The sequence below is a fragment of the Typopeltis vanoorti genome, chromosome 1 (assembly GCF_054136105.1).
Source record: "Typopeltis vanoorti isolate ZY-2024b chromosome 1, IOZ_Tvanoo_1.0, whole genome shotgun sequence".
Lineage (NCBI taxonomy): Eukaryota > Metazoa > Arthropoda > Arachnida > Uropygi > Thelyphonidae > Typopeltis > Typopeltis vanoorti.
Genome location: NC_143549.1, coordinates 5733854 through 5761159, shown reverse-complemented (window position 1 = coordinate 5761159; position 27306 = coordinate 5733854). Strand labels below are relative to the sequence as shown.

General features: G+C 35.6%; 1 protein-coding gene across 5 annotated transcripts in view; it reads right to left on the bottom strand.

Moving 5' to 3' along the window:
- Positions 1-27306, bottom strand: part of LOC150109760 (adenosylhomocysteinase-like 1) — a 440710-nt gene that overhangs the window by 115160 nt on the left and 298244 nt on the right. For all 5 annotated transcript variants that reach the window (XR_016549840.1, XM_090408492.1, XM_090408303.1 and 2 more), the window contains 2 exons: positions 22965-23011; positions 11137-11200 (listed from right to left, as the gene is read on the bottom strand). Coding sequence is in view for 4 of the 5 variants with exons in the window: in XM_090408492.1 (XP_090264618.1) it covers positions 11137-11200; positions 22965-23011 (111 nt within the window). In the remaining variant the exon portion in view is untranslated. The remainder of the gene's footprint in view (positions 1-11136; positions 11201-22964; positions 23012-27306) is intronic.

Below are 27306 nucleotides of genomic sequence, written 5' to 3'. Positions count from 1 at the left end.
ATATCCTTTTAATAACTTAATAAATATGACTTATGTTTATGAATTCATCAACATAAGCTTTATATGCTTACTTTTTCTTGGTGGGTAGTCTCAACAGCTTCTCCTGTAATCCATTTCACCTTACTGTGATTTAAATTCCTTTCAAAACCAAGAGCATCTTTAACCTCTCTAATATGATTATAAATTTCATTAGCACTCCAATTTTCATGCTTGATGCCAAATTGCTTGATGCTACTTGTATACAATCCTCTAACCCACTCATCTTAGGCTGACCATATATCATGGTTCATCTACTCCAAGGTAAAATTATATGTGCAAGTAATAGGTAGTAGTCTGCCACATTCTGTACCTTTCAATACATGCATGTCCCTTACAATGCAGTATTTCTGTCATTTTGTAATCAGATGGTCAATAATAGATCGTAAACCTCTTTTATGCTGCACCCAAGTAACTCTGTGGATATCTTTATGCTAGAAGAATGAATTTATCAACTGGCATTCCTGTACTTCACACAAAGAAACCTACCCAAACATAAGGATATATTTTTCTAAATTTGCCACAGTCAGCTCAAAAAATTGTGTGTTAGCAGGTGATAGTGGTACACACTCTGTACAAATGTGCTCAATACAACTAACGCTGAAATTTATTGATTGTCTGTGATAACTTCAAGGAAAGTTTTATATATTCACATTGTGGGGAAATCTCTGGATTGACATCATGGATAGAGAAGTTTTGTGATAATAATGAGATGTTGACTGAAATTAAATATGGCTCATAGATGTCAACTGAATGAAGTAAACTTGTCATTGTGGTGAAAACTACAGAGGACGTTTTGATTGAGTTTAAGGAAATCTTAACATCGCTCCATTGTAAAAACCCAACCTGAGTTTTTTAAATTTAAAAAAGACATTTGAGTGCATGATTTTGGGGGATTTTTCAGAAATCTACCCTTATGATGAAACACAGTCTAGTCATTTCATTTGGAAAATTGCACAGGCATTTCCAGTGTATTTAAAAGAAAATGATTGTTTAACTGTCAGAAATGCAACAAAGTGTTGATACTTGTTTTTCAGAGCGTTTTGATAAACCATTATTATTATGCCTGTCCCCATGGAGTCATTGTCAAAATCATTAAAATTCGCATGTTACATCTTAGATGCTAACTTGTCATGTGACATTCTTCCAAATCCCTTTGAATCAAAAAAGACAGTGTATGTTTCATCTTCATCCTAGTTACTGTTTATAATAGAGTAAAAAGCAATCAGATTACTAAAACAAGTAATCTGATTGCGTTTAGACTGTCCATTAAAATCCATGGTAGCCCACTTAAATGATATTCCGTATCAGTTCCATAGCACATTCCCATAAACCACATGGCAAAATCTCTAGTGTACCCTGCCTTAATGATCTCTCAAGTGCTTAGTATTTGGAATACATCCTCTCCATTCAATTCTAATTCTTTGATTCTCCCCCCCCCCACTCCAGGAATAAAGCCTGCTTTACCAGGATGGAACATCCCAATAATGTGATCATTAAATACACTGCTTGGAAAAACAGACACCATAGTGTGAGAAACACACAGCCATGACACCTACTTTGATAAGATACAGGATCTACTTTCACTACGACTGTAGCAATCCTATGTAATTGAGATCCTGGACTGTTGTAGGGCAGACATCCCTTGACCTGTTTGATATGACAAATAGAGTGGTCAGAGGCAAAACCAGGAGAATACCATCACATTGCCCACTCCAAATTTCATAGTTGGAGCTATGCACTCTAGTAAGAGACATCCACAAGGCATCTGCCACACCTGAATATCTGCTTGGTAGTGGGTGTAGTATGATTGATCGCTACATAACACGGCTTTCCAAGCTTCCAGATCCCACTGTACATGTCCAATCTTTGACTGTATGTTGGTTCGGATAATGTGGGGCATGCATATTGCAGTCCTAACATGGAAACCAATGTTGCAACCATCAGTTTCGAATGTTTTTGTGCCGATTCATGTTCCAGTCAATGCCCAGAATTCTGTATTCAACAAGACAACCAACAAATGCGGTTTTTGCATATTATCCTTCATGGCATCCTATGGTCATGTTTGGTGGGTGTGATGGGTAGTCCACTGTGGGTAGCACTTGCAGTTGGCTCCCTGTGCTTCCATCTCGCTATGGTATCACTGACTGTTGACCTGGGATGTCCCAATTTGTCGAACAGATAGGCTTGCAACATGGCATTGTATCACAAAGTGATAGGATGCCATGTCTGTCAGTTCCCTTCTTGTAGCCATTTCACCTAGACACAGTTCCACTGATTAGAGCATCATATCTGTCCAATTTATACTGGCTAGAAACATTGCGACTCATTGCACTGCATGATGTGCCTTGACTTTAGGGGTATCCTTTGACTTCTTTTCAAGCAGTGCAACTTAGTGGGTTTGGCACATACTTGGATAAGGAAAGCAGAAACAGCAATCAGACCACAGAAAAGAGGGTAATCTCAAGTTTATACCAAATGGCCTTTGTTGTGCCATAGGGTTAAGGAGGAGAACGAGCTTAGAAAAAGAAATGCAAATAAGGTTATAGTCAACATTGCCAAGAGGAGAACAAACTGCAAAAATTTGATGTAGCTTCAAAATGATAAAGCATTTACGTCAATTTTTTACAGAGGTCAAGTCCTATAAGATATTTACAAAAATGACCTCGTATGTCTGTATATAGTTAAAGCTAAATGTTAACCTAAATAATCATCATCATCATCAAATTCCTGCCATGTACCCTCAAGGGGTGTACGGGATATGATAGTACTACATGAAAAAAATTACATCATTATTAATTTCCTATCTACAATTTTCCTCCAAATCAGTCTGTTACTTGTCAAGACTCCAACATTATCAGATTTTATATTTCTATCATCTAAGGCACTTTGTACCGTATCAATCCACCTATATCTTGGTCTTCCTCTGGGTCGTTTTGCTGCCAACCTGGAGAACACTTGTTTTGCTAATCTTTCCTCGCCCATTCTGTTTAAGTGACCATATCACCTGAGATTAGCTCTGCTAACACATTCCTGGATGCTGACAATGTCAAGTTCTTTCCTAATACCCTCGTTTTTAATATGATATTGCCATTGATGCCATCTGTTCACGCCTATAATCTTTCTCAGGACGCTCATATCTGTCGTCTCTAGTCTTTGGTCAAGTGTTTTACTTCTGCCCCATCTCTCAGATCCATAAGTTAAAACTGGTTTGAACACTCTCTTGTATACAGCTAATTTAGTGTTCCGACTAATTTCTCTCTTATTCCATATGAATTTATTCAATTGACTTCCCACCATACCAGCTTTGCTAATTCTGTTGTCTATTTCTATATTTAATTTACCATCTTCAGTAAAAATCGTGCCTAAGTAGCTGAAATGTTTTACTTGTTCCACAGATTCTCCATTCACAACACAGTTGACATTTTCAATGATTCGGCCTATTATCATTGTCTTTGTCTTTTTATTGCTGACCTTCATTCCATATCTATTACAACAGCTATTCAATTCAGAAAGAGAATCTTGCACATTGTCATCATCATCATCATCATCATCATCAAATTCCTGCCATGTACCCTCAAGGGGTGTACAGGATATGACAGTACTACATGAAAAAATTACATCATTACTAACTTCCTATCTACAATTTTCCTCCAAATCAGTCTGTTACTTGTCAAGACTCCAACATTATCAGATCTTATATTTCTATCGTCTAAGGCACTTTGTACCGTATCAATCCACCTATATCTTGGTCTTCCTCTGGGTCGTTTTCCTGCCAACCTGGCAGAGAACACTTGTTTTGCTAATCTTTCCTCTCCCATTCTATTTAAGTGACCATACCATCTGAGATTAGCTCTGCTAACGCATTCCTGGATGCTGACAATGTCAAGTTCTTTCCTAATATCCTCATTTTTAATATGATATTGCCATTGATGCCATCTGTTCACGCCTCTAATCTTTCTCAGGACTCTCATATCTGCGGTCTCTAGTCTTTGGTCAAGTGTTTTACTTCTGACCCAGCTCTCAGATCCATAAGTTAAAATTGGTTTGAACACAGTCTTGTATACAGCTAATTTAGTGTTCCGACTAATTTCTTTCTTATTCCATATGAATTTATTCAATTGACTTCCCACGATACCAGCTTTGCTGATTCTGTTGTCTATTTCTATATTTAGTTTACCATTTTCAGTAAAAATTGTGCCTAAGTAGCTGAAATGTTTCACTTGTTCCACAGGTTCTCCATTCACAACACAGTTGACATTTTCAATGATTCTGCCTATTTTCATTGTCTTTGTCTTTTTATTGCTGACCTTCATACCATATCTATTACAACAGCTAATCAATTTAGTCAGAGATTCTTGCAGACTTGTAGCGGATTTATTTAGAAGTATAACATCATCCGCATAAAGCAAAGAGCTGACATTAACATCTCCAATTTTGATATCAGGTTTAATACCACATTCCTTCATAATGTGATCCATATAGATAATGAATAACAGAGGGGATAATGTACATCCTTGTCTCACACCAGATTTAACATTAAACCATCTTCCTGTACTTCCTTCAATTCTAACTGCTGACTCACAACTCAAATAAAGACTAAGTATTGCTTGATATAATGCCCCATTGACACCATATAACTGCAGCGTATTGAATAGCTTCTCTCTTGGCACCTTGTCATATGCCTTTTCCAAATCGACAAAACTTAAATACAGATCTTTGTTATATTCCCATGCTTTCTCGACTATTTGTCGTAAAGTGAAGATCTGATCCTGACAGCCTCTATTTGGCCTGAATCCAGCTTGTTCTTCACCAAGCTTTTCTTCCACAATTCTTCTCAACCGTTTCTCAAGTATACTTGCATAGATCTTGCCAGGAACACTCAGTAGGGAAATACCTCTGTAATTCTCACATTCAGTTTTATTTCCCTTTTTATATATGGGTACTATGAGAGCTCTACTCCAATCATCGGGAATTCGTCCCTCTGTCCAGGCTTTCTGAACTATGCAGTGCAGCCACTGTAAGACTCTTATACCACCATACTTCAGCATTTCTGGTCGAATATCATCTACTCCTGCTGCCTTTCCATATTTCAAGCCTTTGATGGCTTTTTCTACTTCAAGTATGGATATGTATTCCTGACTGCATGCCTGGTCAGTGTTTTTGATCACTGTGCTGTCATCACTGCTTGTTTCATTTAGCAGTTTTTCAAAGTAATTACTCCATACTTCAAGGATATCTTTTTCGCCTGTTTTCATATCACCTTTATCATCTCTAACTCCTTTTACAGCACTCTTTCCTCCATTCCTAAGCTTCTTCAACAACTTCCAGAATATTTTGCCACCTTCTTGATATTTATTTTCTATATTCTTGTCAAAGTCTTCCCATGACCTTTGTTTAGCTAGTTTTACACAGTGTCCAGCATTCTTGCATTTGTCTCTGTATTCTCTAAGAGCACAAGCTGACTTATTTGACAGGAACTTTTGATATGCTTTCTTCTTTTCCTTCGCTGCCTCTTTAACTTCCTGTGTCCACCAGGGAGTTCTGATTTTTTTATCCTTGCAGACAACCTCACCACATGCCTCTCTGGCAGTATCAATCAATGTTTTCTTCAGAATTTGCCACTGAATCTCCAAGGTTTGATTCCTGTTCTCAAACTCTTTCATTTTTTCTTCAATAATCTTTGTGTATTTTAGTCTACAGTTCACATCTGAGAGCTGCTCAATTTTTATTCGCTTTAAAACATTCTTACATGTTATTCTTTTCAATATGAAATTCAATTTTATCCTGCTCAAGACTAAATAGTGATCACTTCCAATTTCAAATCCTCTGTACACTCTGGTGTCCTGCACCAGGGAGAAAACATCACTATCAACAATAACATAGTCAATGGGACTTTTCTTATTCCTTGCCTCTTCTCTCCATGTGAATTTGTGCACGTTTATGTTGGAACATGGTGTTAGTAATAACCAGTCCATGTCCTGAGCAGAAATCCAACAGATATTTGCCATTATTATTAGCTTTGCTCTTTTCTCCAAATTTTCCCAAAATATTTTTGTATGTCTCACAATCATTTCCTACTCTGCTATTTAGATCCCCAACAAGGACCAACTTTTCCTTTTTCATTGTGTCAGTTGCTTTTTCTAAAGACTCAAAAAATTCCTTCAATTCTACCTTAGTAGAACCTTCTCTGAGACCATAGGCACAAATAAGTCTCACTGTCCAGTTCCCAATTCTCATATTTGCCCACATTACTCTACTTGAGACTGACTGCCATTCACGAAGATTAGCCTCATATTTTGTGTTGAATACTATGGCTACTCCTTCTTTTCCTTGATTGTCATTGCCTGAATATAACATTTTGTATTTATTGCTCAGAAAGATCTCACCAGTTTTGGTCTTTTTTGTTTCAGTCACCCCTATTATGTCGATCTGGTACTTATCTAATTCCTCAGCTAGCTCCATTTCTTTGCCATTCAGGCTTCTTACATTGATAGTACAGATCTTTAACTCTGGTGATGTTGAGTTGGGGTTTGTTTTCAGATTCGTTCCTAAATAATCATATGGGAATTAATTATGCTTACTACTCTAAGAAGGAAATTTCTAGAATATCATGATCAAAGGCAATACCTTGCCACCAGAAACTTTGAATGATAGCTCCTTAGAAGGACATATGAAAGTTGTTTGCGAACTCCACTTATAAACACCTTCAAGGTCAGTGTCAAATGGACCAACAACTTTAGATGAGCTTCCGCTGTCCAATGAAATAGGATTCAAAGAGTGCAGTAGGAGAACAAAGAAACAGTCAGTGCTAGTGAAAGATCAAGAGATCGCGCTGAAATGTACGGGATCCAATATCTTCATGCAGGGATCCGAAAGAGGATGAATAAAAGGCATTGGCCAGAAGAATGGATATCGGTTGTCTAGTGGAGGTCCATCGGATGTCAGCCATCGAGGATGTGACTTTCTGGAGATGTCATGCCAGAAGTCTGAAGGGACAATGACAGGAGTCGATCCGGCAGGCAGAGATTAGATGACAATCTTCACCGGAAGCTATTCTCCAAGGAGAGGAAATTTTGAGCTGGGAGGAACTGCTCCGTTACATTAAATGCGCACGCATCCCTCATGCTGAACCCTTTTACCCTAAGTGCTGGAGAGACAGCATTCCTGAAGTCATCAGCATCGATAAAATCTAAAGCCAGTGTATGAAGGGAATCAAAATCTGACACAGAAGTCAGAACTCCAATTCGAAGCCAAGGAATAAGTACGCACTGTGGGTGGCAGCCCTAATGTGAGTTTGACCCTTTTATTCTGTTTTGTAAATTATAGGAGAACTTTATTAGTGGACTGTTAAGTTTAAGGTGCTGAATTTGGGCAGAGTTAATGAATGAATTTTAATGTTTGATAAGTGACTAAGAATCATGTATGTACTAGTTGAAGGTTAGCAGTTTGATAGCAGTACAATTGCCTAAGATAGTAACAGTTTGTTAATAGTATGATTGCCTAGGATATTAATTTAGTATTGGAAAGGAATGAAAATTTATTTGTCATGATAGTCTTGAATTGAAAGTGTATTTTAACATGATAGTTTTTATTAAGAGTTAAACTGAGAATGTCTCTTTAACAAAATGATAGTGTAAATTGTTTAGTTGTAAATAAATGTGTTTTTCAATTGTCAATAGAGTGTCGCCTGAATTTTAATTATACAATGCACTGTTCCAAAAAAAATTAGAGCCTAATTTGCAGGAACCCAGGAGAAAAATAGAGAGAATAATTAGTGGACCACAACTGTAAACTATAATTAATCGGAGGTAATTTGTGTTTAAAAGGAAAACTACTGGACGCACTTGCCATATCTTATTGCTAGGAAACAAACATCAGTGGCACAGCTTATCAAATAAATTTTCCGGTGTTCGAGGAATAAGAAACTAAGTGTGGAAGGCAGTTAGTAGAAAGGGAGTTTATGTATTAAGAGAAAACATATAAGGGAAGAAATAGAATAATATTACAAAGGCGCAGCCAACTGCAGACTGCATAGAGCATAAAGATAAAGGCAAAGATAGCATAGAGTAAAGGTAAAGAAAGATAATGATATACCAGGAATAGATAAAATATAAGATAAAGTAAAAATAAATAAGTAAGAATACACCCCCCCCCCCATCTTATCTTAATAAAGCTTATTAAGATAAGATCCAAAGTATTAGAAGGATGACGAGAATTATTTGGTATTCTGGTTGGCAATTTGTTACATCATAACTAACAGCAAATAGCCTTCCATTCCAACTTGAACTATGATTTAGAGAAGGAGAGTTATGAACAATAAAATCTCCAGGGAAGATAATCTCACAGTTTGGCTAATTAGAATGCATGAAATTGATTTACAGAGATAGTCAAATGGCTCAGCATGGTCATCTGAATTAGGAGAGTAGAAATGCAGTAAATGAAAGCTTCAAGTGACACTTGGAAATCTTGAGCAAAAAGATTTAATGATCTCGAAAAAGGTACAACTGATGTGGTGAAGTGTGTTTTGTGCTTCTTAAGGAGGGTATTCACTTCAGCTATTCCATGATATAGCTGAAATAACTGTAGTTAGAGAAGATGCCAGGAGGGGTTTCAGAAAGAAATAGCATATAGCTCTTTGATAATGGTAAGTGGTGTACATGGTTAATGACTGTAATGATGCCACAAATTTTGATGAAATGTGGAAGTGCTTTTATATTGTCTGATTTTTTTTTTTTTTTTTTTTTTTTTTGTGATGGAGAATGTAATTTTTTTTGGTTGCATTTTTATGTAAATGCAATGACAATAGTTTTTATGCACTGATTATACCAATGCCTAGCAGCATGTTATATGCATAACTGTATATGAGAAAAAAACATGCTCTGTTTGTCATATTCTGCTTGTTCCTTTGGAGCAGCATGCAATTCTGTGTTGCCAATGGTTCCATTTTTTTCTTTTTTTAATTAAAAGTAAGAAGCAAACTGGAGCTGAGCAAATCCATATAATTATTTTGAGTTAATAAAAGCAACCTAATGGCATGCAAGCTGAATACAGGAAACTGCCAAATTATAAGTTGTACATTCACGGAATGCATCAGCTGTCTTCTTGTCTTGCTAACATCAAACATAATGCAGAGAAATAGTATGTGCTTGTATGAAATAACTATGACTTATGTGAGAATGCGTTCTATATGCTTAATCTTCGCTTTATTTTATGAATGTTTTTCAGTAACCGTTTTGTGTTAGTTATTTTTAATTTAGCATCAGTAGGAGGCAAATGGTAAATAATTCTTTTACATATTTTTATTCTTTTTCACTAATATTTTGTTATACTATTGGGTTGGCAAATAAGTTCATTCAGTTTGTGAGTCAGTACAAGTTTAAGCCGCTTTGCCTGTCGCTATTGATGCGCTACCAGGCAATGCTATTGTGCGGCTGAAAGCCGACAGTTCACGTAACCTTTCAGTGAATTTTCGTTGCAGAATTCGGCCTACTTCAGTTGCGTATGTGTAACATATTTTTAGAAATGGAAGGAAATAACGTACATTACTGGCATATTTTACTTTTTTATTTCAAAAAAGGCAAACAAGTTGCAGAGGCCCATAAAAAAATACGCAACATATATGGGGTGGTGCCTTAACAGAACGCGTATGCCAAATTCTGTTCTGGAGATTTTGACCTCAGTGATGCGCCTCACGCCGCTCGCCTGACCAAGGTTGATTCGAGTGTTGTGAAGGATATCGTCGACAAAAATCTGTCACAAACAGTACGGGAGATTGCTGCAGTACTGAACATATCCCATACAGGTGTTTAAAAACATTTGCACAAGCTGGGATATGTTTCAAAACTTAATGTTTGGGTGTCGCATGAATTGACTGAGGCCAATATGACTGATCGCATATCCATCTGTAATTCGCTGTGACATCTCCAAGAAAACGACCCATTTTGAAGCGTATGATTATGGGAGATGAAAAATGGGTCATGTACATGGTATGTAAAAGATCATGGGGACACAAGAGCGAACCGCTGCAAACAACCTCAAAAGTGGGATTGCACCCAAAGAAGATCATGCTCTCTGTGTGGTGGGATTATAAAGGTGTTGTCCACTACGAGGTGTTACCATCAGGCAGAACGATTGATTCAACTGTCTATTGCTCACAGTTAACGCGACTGGCCCGTGCAATTAGCACAAAATGTCCTGAATTGGCAAATCAGAAAGGAGTTGTCTTTCATCATGACAATGCCAGACCCCACACATCGTTAACAACCTGGAGTAAATTGTCACGTCTTGGATGGGATGTTTTGCCGCATCCTCCATATTCACCAGACCTGGCACCTTCCGATTACCACTTATTCCGATCATTGCAGAATTCTCTGAATGGGAAAACTTTCGCTAATGAGGAGGCTGTCAAAAGACACCTGGATCAGTTTTTCACCAGTAAACCTCAGGAGTTTTATGAACACAGCATAATGAAGTTGGTGGACAGATGGCAAGAGGTCATTGATAAAGAGGAGCAATATATAACTAACTAGTATGCATTATATATATTAAATAAAACGTGTTTCATTCCATGAAAAACCGAACGAACTTATTTGCCAACCCAATATAATTAATACAATATCTCGTCATCCAAATGCTCTCAGTTATCTCTGGAATACACTATAAACCTGTACAAACTATAGCTCTTGTATAGTATATGCTCTTTGGTAGGAAAAATGTGGATTCAAATCCTATCTTGTTAATAGGTTATACTTCACTCAATCATTTGATATACTTCATGTAGTGCTATCATAATATCTTATATCTCCTTTGAGGATACATGTCAGGAATTTCATTATGATGATGGTGATGAGAGAGAGAGAAAGAGAGAGACAGAAAAACTGTTGCTGGAGGCCCAATTGTGGTTCTGAAAACATTCACCAAGCTAGAATGCCATCATGTCCAGTGTTGAACTTTTGCAACTGCTGCAGAGAAAATAACATATATTTCGGCTTTTTCTAATGTTAAAATTTATGCAGAATAAAATAAGCAAGCTGCATATTGCATTAACTATTTTAAGTTAATTTACCAATAACCTTGATATGAGAGTCTTCTACTTACCTCCCCATAACCACAAACAAGTACCTGTTTTCCACCAAACATAACATCTGTAGATCGTTTCAAGCTATAAAATTAAAAATGTTATATATAAAACAATATCATTTTTAAGAACACAGATTTTATATGTGTGATTTAAAGCCTCTAATTTCTGATTACATGATATGAAATTGAAAATGGCTAATATAATATCTGAAAATAACTTCAACTTTAGTAATGACTGAGAAAAATAGTCCAAATAAGGAAATGATATCTGAAAATAACTTCAACTTCAGTAATAACTGAGAGAAATAGTTCAAATAAGAAAATGGACAGAGCTTTATTAAAAGCTTTATTATTTTGGTTATTTTCATCATAAAGGGTAACTGCACTAAGACAAACAACATATAAAAGCAAACAAAATATTTATATAAATATATTTGCATCTTAGTCTTTATTTGAGTTGTAAGTCAGCAGTTAGAATTGAAGGAAGTACTGGAAGATGGTTTAATGTTAAATCTGGTGTGAGACAAGGATGTACATTATCCCCTCTGTTATTCATTATCTATATGGATCACATTATGAAGGAAAGTGGTATTAAACATGATATCAAAATTGGAGATGTTAATGTCAGCTCTTTGCTTTATGCGGATGATGTCATACTTCTAAATAAATCCGCTACAAGTGTGCAAGATTCTCTGACTAAATTGAATAACTGTTTGTTGTAATAGATATGGTATGAAGGTCAGCAATAAAAAGACAAACACAATGAAAATAGACAGAATCATTGAAAATGTTAACTGTGTTGTGAATGGAGAACCTTCGGAACAAGTAAAACATTTCAGGTACTTAGGTACGATTTTTAGTGAAGATGGTAAATTAAATATGGAAATAGACAACAGAATCAACAAAGCTGGTATGGTAGGAAGTCAACTGAATAAATTCATATGGAATAAGAGAGAAATTAGTTGGAACACTAAATTAGCTGTATACAAGACAGTGTTCAAACCAGTTTTAACTTATGGATCTGAGAGCTGGGTCAGAAGTAAAACACTTGACCAAAGACTAGAGACTGCAGATATGAGAGTCCTGAGAAAGATTAGAGGCATGAACAGATGGCATCAATGGCAGTATCATATTAAAAACGAGGATATTAGGAAAGAACTTGACATTGTCAACATCCAGGAATGCGTTAGCAGAGCTAATCTCAGGTGGTATGGTCACTTAAACAGAATGGGTGAGGAAAGATTAGCAAAACAAGTGTTCTCTGCCAGGTTGGCAGCAAAACGACCCAGAAGAAGACCAAGATATAGGTGGATTGATACGGTACAAAGTGCCTTATTTGCATCTTAAAATTGGCGTTGTGTCTATACAAACAATGGTGTTCATGCAATAATCCAGGAGAAACCAAACAGAAAAGACAAAGCAAGCATTTATCTAAATCCAGTTCTTCTTCTTATCATGGATTTCAGACCAGGTAGAGGTGGCATACTCTGGAATCATGTAATCACTTTCTGGGTCTTCCAAATCTTCTTTATCCATTTATTTATATCTATACAGTAATTTTGATAGCCTGCTATTGTCCACTCAATTTAGATGTTCTATCCATTTTGTTTATATTTAATCATGTAATAATTAACTGAATGAAGCCTGTTGATCTTTATATTTAAGTATAATTAATTGGTTTTATATTTAGAGATTGTAAATCTCTTCATTTGTTTTATGGTTAAGCTTGATATAATAATCATAATTTAAAATTTTTACAAATTGTTTTTGTTAGTGTATATTTTTAGTTTTGGTTTCGTAACACATTAATCAGCACTGTGATGTACCAGTTATTGATATTATTATTATTGTCAAAAGGAAATGCAAAGCATTTGAAAATTTGATGTATTTACTAGATTTTGATAGTTATGTAACTTTCAAATTTTTTTATTGTAATTTACAATTATTAAGTGTGGTGTTTTGAAAAGACATTATCATTATGCTAATGGAGACAACGCATCAGCCACCATTATACTTAGCTTGTTGCTTACCATTTACATGGAGTGTGCATGCTCACCAAGGAGTTTGATGGGTGATTGACAGCTGATAGAGAGAGAGCTAATGGAAGTTTCAGGGTAACGGGGAAAACAAGAGAGGGCTAATGGAAGTTTTTTTACATAACAGAAGAATCCGAAAAGGAATCATAGAACTGTGAGTCTTTAAACTGGAGGAGTTTAGACTGTCAAGAAGTGTTTAGTTTATAAAAGAAGATATTGCAGTTGACGTTCTAATTTGAATGTTCGAGGAAACGCTGAATAGGAAATTTCATCTTCTGTCTTAAGGACACCAGATTTCTATGAAAAAGCAATTGGTAAACTTGAAACTGCAAAGTGATTTAACATGAAGAGCTCTACTTAGATCTGTTGTTTATGAAGTAGTAGAAGAAACTTCTTTCTCCGGTATAAAAATTAGTAAACTGTGCGTCAAATTGAACTGCAAGAGGTAAGAGTATTTATACTTCAATGCCTCTGAAGTTTTTATACTTCAGAGACAGGAGGGATAACAGTGTATGCTACATAAGGGTGATAAGAAAGGATCCCATTGAAAAGAAGAAGGAAATGTTTATATTTTGGGAAAAAGGCCTTAACAAAGACACTGACTCTGATGAACATTTTTGTTGTTGTGAAAACAAGGTATTTAGTCTAGTTGTTAAGTATATGTTAAACAATCCAGTAATAGAATGAGTCAGAGAATGGGTGATTTTAATATATTTGAAAAAGAAATCTCTAATGTGTAGATTTATTTTAGGCAGCCTTGGATCCAGTATTTTGTAGTTATGTAATTTTATTTAAAGTGTATATATTGTTTTAGTTTAATTAAATGTATATAATTTTTTATTGTGTCTTGAGTCACTAATTTTCTGGATTCTAAAAGAAATAGTTAAAAGTCACTATCCATTTTGTTTATATTTAATCATGTAATAATTAATTGGTTTTATATTTAGAGATTGTAAAATTTCTTCATTTGTTTTATGGTTACACTTGGTATGCAGCTGTTTTTCTGAGAAATTTCATTTCTGCTGTTTGATTCATTTTCCATTATATTTTTTTATGGCTCATGTTTCATTTACACATAATAAAGTTGGTTCAGACAGGACACTATATAGTTTGATTTCCAGTATGTTTTTATACTAAGGATGGATTTAATATATTATTTTATTATACCATTTACTTGAAAATTTTGATATTTAAATGTCTATATCTTTTTTCATTTTTATATGATAAATCCCATCCTATGTGCATCCTCTAATATGTTATTATCTATCACTATTTTACTTCTTAATGCTGTTTCCAGATTGTTCTTTATACAGGTCAGTCTGTAAGGGATTTAAACATTTAATAACATTTTTTATATTAATTACTTTTTTTTTTGTTATAATGAAATACAGAATTTGGAGATTTTTTTTATTAATTATGAAAAACCACATCACATAAATGCCTTTCATTTTCGACTTCATAAAAGACAGCCCTTTCTATGGTAGGTTCCATAACAGCTGTTAGTGTTTCTGGCTGCAGTGCCCTAATTTCTCTACAAATGTTCTCCTATGGGAGTTACCTGAAAGAAAAGGTGTATGTGAACAAGCCTCAAACTATCCAACAGTTGAAGGAAAATATTTGAAATTGGCTTCACAAAGAAAGCACCAATCTTTGTGAAGCCAAAAATTGAAGGCTGGATTTAATATATTATTTTTTCTTCATACATGATGTGGTTTTTCATAACTAAAAAAAAATCTCCAGGTTCTGTATTTTATTATAACAAAAGAGAGTAAAAATAATAAATAAAAGAAGTTATCAAATGTTTAAGCCCCTTTGTGACTTATGGGCCATCTTCTGTATACATCTTCTGTATAAATGTTGTGTGTGTGTGTGTTAAAAAGTAGAAGTGATAGGACACATTCCTGCTGTACTCCACTTGATGTGTCTTCTTTCCATTATTGGCAAATAAGATTATATGAGGAAAATAAGATGACTTAAAAAAAAAAAAAATGCTGAAACCATGGTCATTTTATGCTCTAGGTATAAAAGCTAAATCTGAATTTTGCAATAGTAAACATCATTAAGCAATCATCTAGCATCTGAAGTGATGTACTGTGTAGTAGTGTTATGTCAGATGCAGGCACTGTGTTATAATAAGCTTTTGATATGTTAATATACTATGTTAGCAACTTAATATATTTTGTATATAAACATTGGTATTTAATACATGAAATTCAGTATGGCAGCATGTAATTTTTTTTTCTTCATACAAATCTTAATGAAACCTTAACTAGTATTCAAACAATTTTACCAATTGTCTTGTACAGGAATACATTATTAATTATTAATGATAATTAAGATAAAGATATCTCATCATCATCAAATTCCTGCCATGTACCCTCAAGGGGTGTACAGGATATGATAGTACTACATGAAAAAAATTACGTCATTACTAACTTCCTATCTACAATTTTCCTCCAAATCAGTCTGTTACTTGTCAAGACTCCAACATTATCAGATCTTATATTTCTATCGTCTAAGGCACTTTGTACCGTATCAATCCACCTATATCTTGGTCTTTCTCTGGGTCGTTTTCCTGCCAACCTGGCAGAGAACACTTGTTTTGCTAATCTTTCCTTGCCCATTCTGTTTAAGTGACCATACCACCTGAGATTAGCTCTGCTAACACATTCCTGGATGCTGACAATGTCAAGTTCTTTCCTAACATCCTCTTTTTTAATATGATATTGCCATTGATGCCATCTGTTCACGCCTATAATCTTTCTCAGGACTCGCATATCTGCAGTCTCTAGTCTTTGGTCAAGTGTTTTACTTCTGAACCAGCTCTCAGATCCATAAGTTAAAACTGGTTTGAACACTGTCTTGTATACAGCTAATTTAGTGTTCTGACTAATTTCTCTCTTATTCCATATGAATTTATTCAATTGACTTCCCACCATACCAGCTTTGCTGATTCTGTTGTCTATTTCTATATTTAATTTACCATCTTCAGTAAAAATTGTGCCTAAGTAGCTGAAATGTTTTATTTGTTCCACAGGTTCTCCATTCACAACACAATTGACATTTTCAATGATTCTGCCTATTTCCATTGTCTTTGTCTTTTTATTGCTGACCTTCATACCATATCTATTACAACAGCTATTCAATTTAGTCAGAGAATCTTGCAGACTTGTAGCAGATTTATTAATACTAGAATAAATTATGATTTTTTGGAATGAAATGAAAGACAATTTCAGGTAATGAAAGACAAAGGATAAGTGCTTTCTTAAAAGATTTTCATTGGTCAATTAATGATATGTAAAGAGTTTATATCATGCTGAAGTTATGCACTTTGACATGATGAGATTTCTAGTGGCATATTATATTAGTGAGATTATGCTACAAAAAACTGATGAGGCTAGGGATCTTAGAGTAATGATGGATGGGAATGCAAAGTTCAGAGGTCACATAGCAAAAGTTGCCAATACAACTCAAGGATAATTGCAATGTTGAAGTGAACTTTGACATGTAAGGATAAGGAAGTCATTTTGCCTCTTTATTAGGCCTTGAGAAGGCCACACCGATTATTGTGCACAGATTTGGTCTCCCAGGTTCCAAGGGGATAAAAAAAAAAAGCTATCGAATGGGTACAAAGAAAAGTTACAAAGATTATATCCAGATTATGAGATTTAGATTATGAGGACAGATTATATGGTGGATTACAGACTCCGGGTAACAGGAGAAAGAGGGATGATATGATAGAGATCTATAAACTTCTGAATGAGTGTTATAGGATATTATCTAGAAGTTAAGTTTGTTTGCAGACAAGAAAAGGGTAAGAGCTAGGTTTTTCTCTTATAGATCAGTGAGTGAGTGTAATAGTTTGTCTTTAGGGATAGTGAGTACATCTAGTGTGAATGAAATTAAGAGAAAGTATGACAGCTGGTTTGGGTATAGCCTCCCTTGATGAGTCCTTGACTCCCTGGAGGTCACAGGTAATAATAATAATAATAATATTAAAGATACTGTTATGACAAGTATAGCATCAAATAAACATTTTGAAAAGAAATTTTGGAGGTTGTCTTATATGCCCAATCATCCAACATTCAGTATAAAGGTTATACCTCTAGGTCATACCAAACATAACAAGGAAAGTCAGAAATACTCATCTTTGAGGTACAGTAGTAAAACAATTCTGGAAACTGGTCACCAAATAGGGTATGAGACTGAACCCGATTGGATTTTAAGAGGCTCCTGGGCAAGGATCAAGGCTAGATAATGGGCTTACATTATCTCCATGCAACCTTTTCAGGAATGTGAAGAATGTGAAGAACTGACCAAGGCTTCTGTCCTGATGTCCAGTCCTCATCTTCTCTCAGTGCATCTCATTGGCTATCTACCTGGATACTAACTAAAAAAGGATGGGCTGACAATTTGGGATTTAGTCAACCAAATTGTATTCTGATTGGCTTAAACCATAACTCAAAATGATGGTACAACATGAAGAAATTTCATGCCAGCTGGAGTCTCCAAGTTAAACAAGGTCCCATTCTTTTCATCAGGGAAGCAGGGAAAAAGGCAAAAAAGTCAGCTAGTGGAACAGTAGCTGACTTTTCACTGGAACAAACACCAACTCAACATCAGCAGAGATCGAAATTAGCACCATCGAAATAAGAAGCATGAATGAAAAGATATGGAACTAGCAGAAGATTGGATAAGTACTAGAGCGACATAATAAGTATTATTATTATTATCTGAGACTTCCAGGGAGTCAAGGACTCATCAAGGGAGGCTATAAATCACCCAACCCAGCTATCACACCTTCCCTTAAATTCATTCACACTAGATGCACTCACTACCGCTAAGGGAAAATTATTCCACTCACTCATTGCTCTCTGGGAGAAAAACCTAGCTCTTACCCCTTTCTTGACTGTGAACAAACGTACCTTCCATGGATCCCCTTGTTCTCTCCCTGCCTTCCACATGATAAAAAATTTCATCAGTTGATAATCCCATAACACCCATTCAAAAGTTTATACACCTCTATCATATCATCCCTCTTTCTCCTGTTAACTGGAGTCTGCAATCCTCATAATCTAAATCCCATAATCTGGATATAATTTTTGAAACTCTTCTTTGCACCTTTGCAGGTAAGATCTTTCTAAGCAACAAATACAAGATGTTATATTCAGGCAATAACAATCAGGGAAAAGTAGAAGTAGCTATAATATGTATAATATTAAACATCACATGATGATAATCTTCTTGAATGGCAGCCAAGTAAGTAGTGATGTGGGCTAATATCAGAATGGGTAACTAGACAATGAGACTTATTTGTACTTATTTTCTGACAGAAGTTTCTACTAAGGAAGAAGTGGAGGAATTTTTCAAGGAAGTAGAGAAGGAAGCTGACACAATGAAAAAGGAAAAGCTGGTACTTCTTGGAGATCTAAACAGCAGAGCAGAAAATGCTTACTAGACATATAAGAATGTTTTTGAAAAATCTAGAGAAAAGAGCAAAGCTAATAATAATAATGGTAAGTGCCTGCTTGATTTCTGCTCAGGACATGGACTAGTTATTACAAACACCATGTTCCAATGCAAAGTTCACAACACAGCGGAATACAGAGGATTTGAAATAGGAAGTGATCACCATTTAGTGTCGAGCAGGATAAAGTTCACCTTCATACTGAAAAGGAGTGCTGTAAAAGGAATTAGAGATGATAAAGGGGACATGAACACTAAAGATATTCTTGATGTATGGAGTTACTACTTTGAAAGACTGCTAAAAAAACAAGCAGTGGCAGCATCATGGTAGAAAACACTCAACAGGAATGCAATCAAGAATACATATCCATAATTTAAGTAGAAAAAGGCATCAAAAACTTGAAACATTGAAAGGCAGCTGGAGTAGATGAAATTCAACCAAAATGCTCAAATATGGAGATATAAAAGTTTTACAGTAGCTACACTGCAAAATAAAATATATGAAATAAAAACACAAAGTCATTCAGAAAGTCTGGTCAGAGGGCCAAGTTCCAGAATGAACCCATCTAAAAATTAAAAAAAAAAAAAGGAATAAAGCTGAATGTGAGAATTCCAGAGGAATTTCTCTAGTGAGTGCTCCTGGTAAAATTTTTGCAAGTATTCTTGAGAAATGGCTAAGAAAAATTATGGAAGAGAAGTTTGGAATAAAACAAGCTGGATTCAAGGCCATACAGAGGTTGTCAGGATCAGATTTTCACTTTATGACAAATAGTTGAGAAATCATGAAAATACAGCAAACATCTGTATTTAAGTTTTGTAGATCTGCAAAAGGCATATGACAAGGAGGTACCAAGAGAAAAGCTATTCAAAACACTGCAGTTCTATGGTGTACATGGGGCATTATAATAAGTAATACATAGTCTCTATTTGAGTTGTAAAGCAGCAGTTAGAATTGAAGAAGAAACAAGAAGACAGTTTGATGTTAAATCAGGTGTGGTACAATGGTGTACATTATCCCCACTGTTATTCATGAATCACATTATTAAGAAAAGCGTTAATATCAGCTCTTTATTTTATGCAGATAATGTTATACTGTTAAATAAATCCAAGGCTGCAAGATTCCCTAACCAAATGAAATAACTGCTGTAATAAATTTGTTTATGAAAATCAGAAATATCAATGAAAATAGGCAGAAATATTGAAAACATCAACTGTATCCTGAATGGGGAACCTACAAAACAAGTAAAACATTTCAGCTATTTAGGCACAGTTTTTAGTGAAGATAGTAAATTAAATATAGAAATAGACAACAGAATCGACAAAGCCAGTATGATAGGAAATCAAATGAATAAATTTATTATTATTATTACGTAACACCTCCAGGGGATCCAAATTCTCATCGAGGGAGAGCACCTACTCTACGACTCTCCATCTCCACCAAGCGCAACTACCTTCATCATCTACACCAACACCATCTATCACCGACCACCACCAGTAGTATTTTCACAGACAATCATAAACATCCATGCCCATGGCGGGATTCGAACCCGCAGCCTTCTGGCTGGAGAGTGGATACGCTAACCACTCAGCCTGGTTGGCAGAGCATTTATATGAAATAAGAGAGAGATTAGTCAGAAACTAGCTATACACAAGACAGTGTTCAAACCAATTTTAACTTTGGATCTGAGAGCTGGGTTAGAAATAAAACTCTTGATCAAAGACTGGAAACCTCTGATATTAGAGTCTTGAGAAAGATTAGGGGACTGAACAGATGGAATTAATGGTTGTATCATATTAAAAATGAGGATATTAGGAAAGAATTGGTATTGTTAGCATTCAGAATGTGTTAGTAGAGCTAATCATCTCAAATGATATGGCCACTTAAACAGAACAGTAGGAAAAAGGCCCAGAGGAAAACCAAGATGAACTGATACAGTAAAAAGTTCAGTTTTTGGAATTCTGGGTGATTGTTAGAGTATGGAATTCTGACAAGCGAAATTAGTTTGTTTGTTGTTTTTTTTTACTTTACGGGATACACAAAACACTACAACACACAAAAAGACAGAATTTGATAATATTGGAATGTTGACAGATAAAAGGCTAATCTGGAGGAAAATTGTTGACAATAAGTTAGTAATAATGTAACTTTTCATGTAGTACTATCATAAGATCCTGTACACTGCCTGAGGGTATAGGTCAAGAATTTGATGATAATGATGACAAATGCTAATTTTACAAATAAAATTCTACTGAAAACGTTGCAAATAGCATGCAATATAAACTCTGTGGAAATATGCCTATCTTAAACAACAGAGATATGCTCAAATTTGTTCCGACAGCAGTGTCAGCATGTAACTGCCTGGCATCAATGTGTTAAGAGAAGGTATGACATCTGGTGGGAGTAATGCATGGGGGATGCCTTGACTTCCCAGAGCTCTCTGATTATAATAGTGCTAATTACATGAAATATAATAAATCCACTAAAATCTATAATATAATAAAAATACACTAAATAATCAAGAAATATTCAATAAATCAAAAATCACCTATCTTCTGTTCTTAAGATGGGTGATTTTTTATTTATTTAAGTAAGTTTGAAAGAAATAGTCACTCAAAATAGCCTTGAACTCGACATGAAATGCAATTTAAAGATGCATTTCATAACTTTTTCTAGATAATACAAATTAGGCAGATTACTTTGTTCTTAACCCCCATCCGATATGGCATTTATTTGTCATATGCTTTGCAACCTTTCCTCAAGTGTGAGAGACAGTGGTGAGCTATAAGGGGCTCGCGCGAGCCCTTTGTTAAATTTTCCTCAAATTTGCAAGCCCCTTGTTTGTCTTGTTTAATAATCCTGTAGAACTAGAAAATACCACTAAGGAATATATACATGCTACTATAATTAATTGCTACTTTAAATTCATATGGATTTTCTGATAACTATATAAAAAATCATGTCATTGCATTTTCTTCTGAAGGAGCTAGTGTAATGTTAGGAAACAAATCAGGTGTTGCAATCAAACTTCTACAAAAATTTCCCAATGTTTGATTTGGCAGTGCACTCATCGTTTACACTTAGCATTAGACAATTTGATAAAAAACATTAAAGAAATAAATCATTTTGAAATATTTATGGATAAATTATATGCTTTTTATCATCAATCACCAAACAATCAACAAGAATTAACATGTTCGCTGCCAACTACAAGTATACTCATAGATGGTAAACCAGCTACACAAGCCAGCTACTATGACGCTTACCGCTGGCAACGAGATTACTGTAGTGACCTTGAAGAAGTGAAAATGCTTAGTTTGTGGGGCTAGCATCAAAATTGTGTATTCTCATAGATCATATATGCTCTGTACAAGCCAACTACAAGTATACTTGTATGACGCTTACCGCCAGCAACGAGATTACCGTACTGACCTTGAAGAAGTGAAATTGCTCAGCGTAGGGAAACAGACTATGCCGAAGTAGCATGGCAGCGAATGTGTTAAATACGATTGCAAAAGACCTTGGTATCGAAATTTTAAAGATCGGCCATGTGGTTGGACCACGATGGGCAGCTTGCAGTTTATGAACGGCTCTTGCTTTGTGGAGAAATTATCCAGCTTTATGCAAGCATTTTGCATCAAACGATAAATATAAGGGCTTTTTAAACCGACTCTTCTCAATTTGGAATTTTTAAAAGATCTAGCATTAATGATTGATATCCTACAGGAATTATCATATCTGGCAGAAGCTCTACAAAGTCGCAATATAAGTATTATAAGGGCTAAGTTAGGCTTTTTTTTTTTTTTTTTTTTTTTGCTCGACGATGCAAGCCCTTTGTTAAAATTTCCATGGCTCACCATTGTATATGTATATATATATATATATATCTGAAAACAGGTAAGAATTATATCATAATTAATCAAGTAGACTGACTATATCTTACAGCCTATTAAAATAATAAAACAGACTGATCACTCCATCCTCACATTCAGTTTTGATATAGAGAACAGCTTTGAAATAATTGTAAGCAAGCTAATGAGAGGTTTAGCATATGTCATGTTCATGCATCAAATTCAGCATCTAAAAACATTGATGCAAAAAAACACAATAACATCCTGAAACATTAACCTATTCTTCAATTCAAACTCAGTTCCTCAATACATTCTGAATGTTTTCAAAAGTGAAAGATAATTATTAGGCAACTATATGCTGAATACAAAAATGCCAGCTATGTGGAGCTAATTTTGTTTCAATATTTGAAGAAATTAATATTAAGAGAAATTTACAATGTGTATGAAAGCATTATGAAAAAAAAAATATATATATATATATATTAATTAACTTACGAATCAAGGGTACTCTCTCTACAACTGTACAGATTGTCAAATTTTGTCTGGAAGAAAGTTGGAAAAAATATTTCAGCTTCAATGGACTATGCTAAATACAAATAGTATGTTGGAATTGATATAAACACTCACAGAAATCAACAATGATTATCAAACAACAGAATCATGATATTGCAGTACATAAAAATTTCAATCAAATTTTTCTGTACAAGTACTGACTTAACTGACATAAGAGAATTGACTTTCTATTTATTTTTTATTTTTTTTTTTTCAGCTAAATACCAGAGTAGACAAATGACTGTAAACCTGTAACTTTCTATAGATGACTGATGAAGGTAACATTTCCTTTAGTGTTACACAGTGATCAGCATTCATTTCAGTAAATTATGGTGATTACAACCATGTTATTATTAGTATTATTATTTTATTATTTGGCACCTCCAGGGAGTCGAAGACTCACTGAGGAAAGGTATTATTATAATTAACTCTTAAACCAAAAGGTTTATGTGAGAGAATATGTGCCATCCATATTCTTGGGATTTTTTAGACTGCCATTACTGTTAGGATGAGGGTGATTGATATTCAAATTTTCTATTAAAATTTCTTTGGAAAGGCACCTGAATGAGATCCTACAAAGAATGTGATGGTAATCTTACCTCACTTCTTTCAAAAATAATGGAAAAATCAATGGCTAACCTAACAGCTAACTATTAAAAAAAATAATAAAAAAATAAAAATAAAAATGGCGGCAGCATTGTCATTCCATGATTTTAATTTAGATTTCAGTCATTTCGTTAAGTGTGAGGTCTGTTATATGTATTCCTTCGATTACATAAATGATTTGTGGATGTTTAGCACGGATGGAAGAAGGGTGTATGCAAAGTGTGACCTGAATGAGGAACTGATGACAGAAAGTGTTAGTAACAATTGTGTCGTGAGTGCATGTTTGAAAGAGAAGGATGGTGAGAAGGAGAGACGAAAAAATGTTAAAAAATCAGGAAAAAAGAAAAAGGGCAATTTGAAAACCGTAACGGATGTTAAAAGGGACGAAAGTGAGGCGAGAGTGGCGGAAAGAAATGATATTGGGAGAACGAATGAAAGTAGAAATGGCGTGACGCAGAAATCGCAAGTGAAAAAAAATTGAAAGAATAAATGATAACAAGAAAAAAGAATGAATGATGGCGAAAGTTGGACGCATGTTAGTCCGAAAGTACGGAAACAAAGAAAGATAAATGAGAGTGAAAGTGAGAAGAATGATAGTGAAAGTTGGATGTATGTTGGACCGAAAGTACGGAAACAAAGAAGGATGAATGAGAGGGAAAGTGAGAAGAGGGAGTCGAGAGTTAAAAAGTTAGAAAGATTTAATGATAGAGAGAATGTGTCGCAAGATTCGGAAAGTGAATTGGATTGGATGAGGCAACAAATGAAATGGATGCGGAATGAAATTAAGAGAATTCAGGAAAATAATTCATGATGGCATGAAAGAGTTAACGAAAGATGAGCGAGTGGCGTTGTATGGCGACTCCATTATTAAAGGTGTGCTAGAGGATAAAATGCACAAGGAATGTTTTCCAGGCAGTAAAATGAGTAGAGTGATTGAGGCATTGGATATGAGGCAGGAGCGAGCAAAAGTTAATAGTATTAATAGGTACGAATGATTTCAGAGAGGACAAAGAGTGCGTCAGAATGGATATCAGGAGGCTGCTTAGAAGGATAAAAGAGAATAGTGTGACAGGAAGGGTAGTCAGTGTGTTGCCTAGGTATTATTGTGGTGAAATGAGGCGGAGAGCAAGGATTATGAATGATATTCTGGCTGAAATGTGTAAGGACATGGGAGTACAGTTTGTTAATGTGTGGAATGAGTTTGAGGGATGAAGTGAGCTGTACGGGAGCGATGGACTGCATTTGAGTGGTTATGATGTGAGTCACTTGGAGAGACTGCTGCTGGAAGGTAGAGAAGTGAATAGAGAGAATGAATCAGATCGAGAGGGGAGTGATGTGGAAGAGCAGGAGAGATTGAAGAAGTGGAAATGACTGTGGAAGTGAGTGGTATGAGTATAGAAAATGAGAGAACGGGTGTGCAAGAGGAGCAGTGAAACGGGGAGGCTCAGGGTGGACAGGGGTACACAGCATGAGAAAGGTGGATGCTCCAAGAGGAGGTGAGAGCATGTGTAGGCAGGAAGGAAATGGGATGACCAGGAATCAAGAGGAAACAGATGGAATTGAAAAGGGTTCTAAAATGAATATGCAAAAAGGGAAATGGCCCCAGTCGAGCATGGAGAGATCACATCGAGTGAGTGGTATCAGTGGAACTAGCTGTAGATCCAGAAATGAGCTGTCGTGTTTGTATACCAATGCTAGAAGTATAAGAAACAAGGCGGATGAAATGGTTGCACTAATTGCGTCTGTTCACCCAAAGATTGTCGGAATAAGTGAGACATGGTTAGATGAGGAAGACATCCTGACAGGAATAGAGATGGAAGGGTATGATATGTTTCGTGAGGATAGAAGGGGTAAAAAGGGAGGGGGAGTGCTATTGATGATAGAGAAAGAGTTATGTCCATACAAGGTAGAGATGCAAGAGTGAAATGGGGCAGGTGGTTTTGAGGCAGTATGGTGTAAGATAGAGGTGAACAGAATCAAATACTTGGTGGGATGTTGTTATAGACCTGGTAATGTGGATGGTGGTGATAGTGAAATGTATAGTCAAATAAACCAAGCAAATAAGAAAAGGATGATCATTGTGGGTGATTTTAATTATGGCAATATAGACTGGAATGAAGAGATAGCAACTGGAAGTAAAAAAAATGAGTTCCTTGAGTTTTTGATGGTTAACTGCCTCAGACAGTATGTAACAGAGGGCACACGAGGATTAAGGGTCTTGGATTTGGTCATCTCATCAGAGGATGTAATTATAATAAGGTGTCAAATCATCCACCAATTGGTGAAAGTGACCATGAGGTGATTACCTGGGTGGTTGCCAGCAGTGTAAGGACCCCTGTGAAAAAAGGGTATATGTGGAACTACAAGGGGGGTGATTATGAAGAGCTCAGGAGACAGCTTGCAAGTGTAGCATGGAATGAGGAGTTAGCTGGAAAAGAGATCAATGCAGCTTGGGGGATTTTTCAAAAACGATCTAGTAGATGCAATGTCTAAATGCATTCCAAGGATGAGAAGGTTAAATAAGATAGGTGTGAGATGGATGAATAAAGAGATTAAGCATGCGATACAGAGAAAAAGGGCATTGTGGAGGCAGCATAAGAGAAGTGGAAGTAACCAATTTCATGAGGTCTACAAAGACCAGACAAGGAGGGTGACTTGGTTGGTGAGAGTAGCTAAAGAGAGGTATGAACAGCAGTTAGCTAATGAAGCCAAAAAGAATCCTAGGGAGTTCTTTTGATATGTAGCCAGCAAAAGAAAGAATGATTATGGAAGGATGACATTGATTAGAGGAAATAATATAAAGACAGCTGTTGCAGAAAGTGTGGTGGAGATACTTAATGAGCAGTTCATAAAGATCTTTCAATCATGTGAATATGACTTAATGGAGAGATTGAAAGCAGTTGATGATGGAGGGGGAGAGACTGACTGTAAGTGAGCAAGAGGTGTTTGGGGGAGTTGAGTAAACTAGATGTAAATAAGGCTGTGGGACTTGATAATATATCACCACATATTCTGAAGGAATGTCCCAGACAGTTGACACCTGCCTTGATATATTTTTTTAATACGAGTCTTGCACGTGGTCAAGTTCCTAAAGAGTGGAAGCAGGGCAAGATTGTGGCACTTCATATAGGAACTGATCGAACTCAAGCATCAAACTATAGGCCTATCTCTGTGTCAGGTGTTGTGGTTAAGTTGTTGGAGAAGCTTGTGAGAACTAGGATCCAGAGTTGGGTTGACAACAATGGTATAATCTTTGATTGACAGCATGGATTTGCTAAAAGGAGGTCATGTTTTAGTAATCTATTTATTATTAAAATAAAATGACTGCTTCCTTGGACAGAGGAGAAGGATACACAGTAATATACTTGGATTTTGCAAAAGCTTTTGATAGAGTATCTCATGATAAGTTGACAGTCAAACTAGAGCAGATGGGGTTGGATATTAGATTAGTGCATTGGATTGGAGACTGGCTATCTGATAGGTATCAACAAGTTGTGTATGGGGGTGCGATATGCAGGAAAAGGAAAGTCACTAGTGGAGTGCCTCAGGGGTCTGTTTTAGGGCCATTACTATTTAACTTGTATATTAATGATATTGGCAAAGATTTGGATGGAGATATTCAGTTGTTTACAGATGATGCAAAGTTGGGACGAACCATAAAGAATAGTGAAGATGTTGT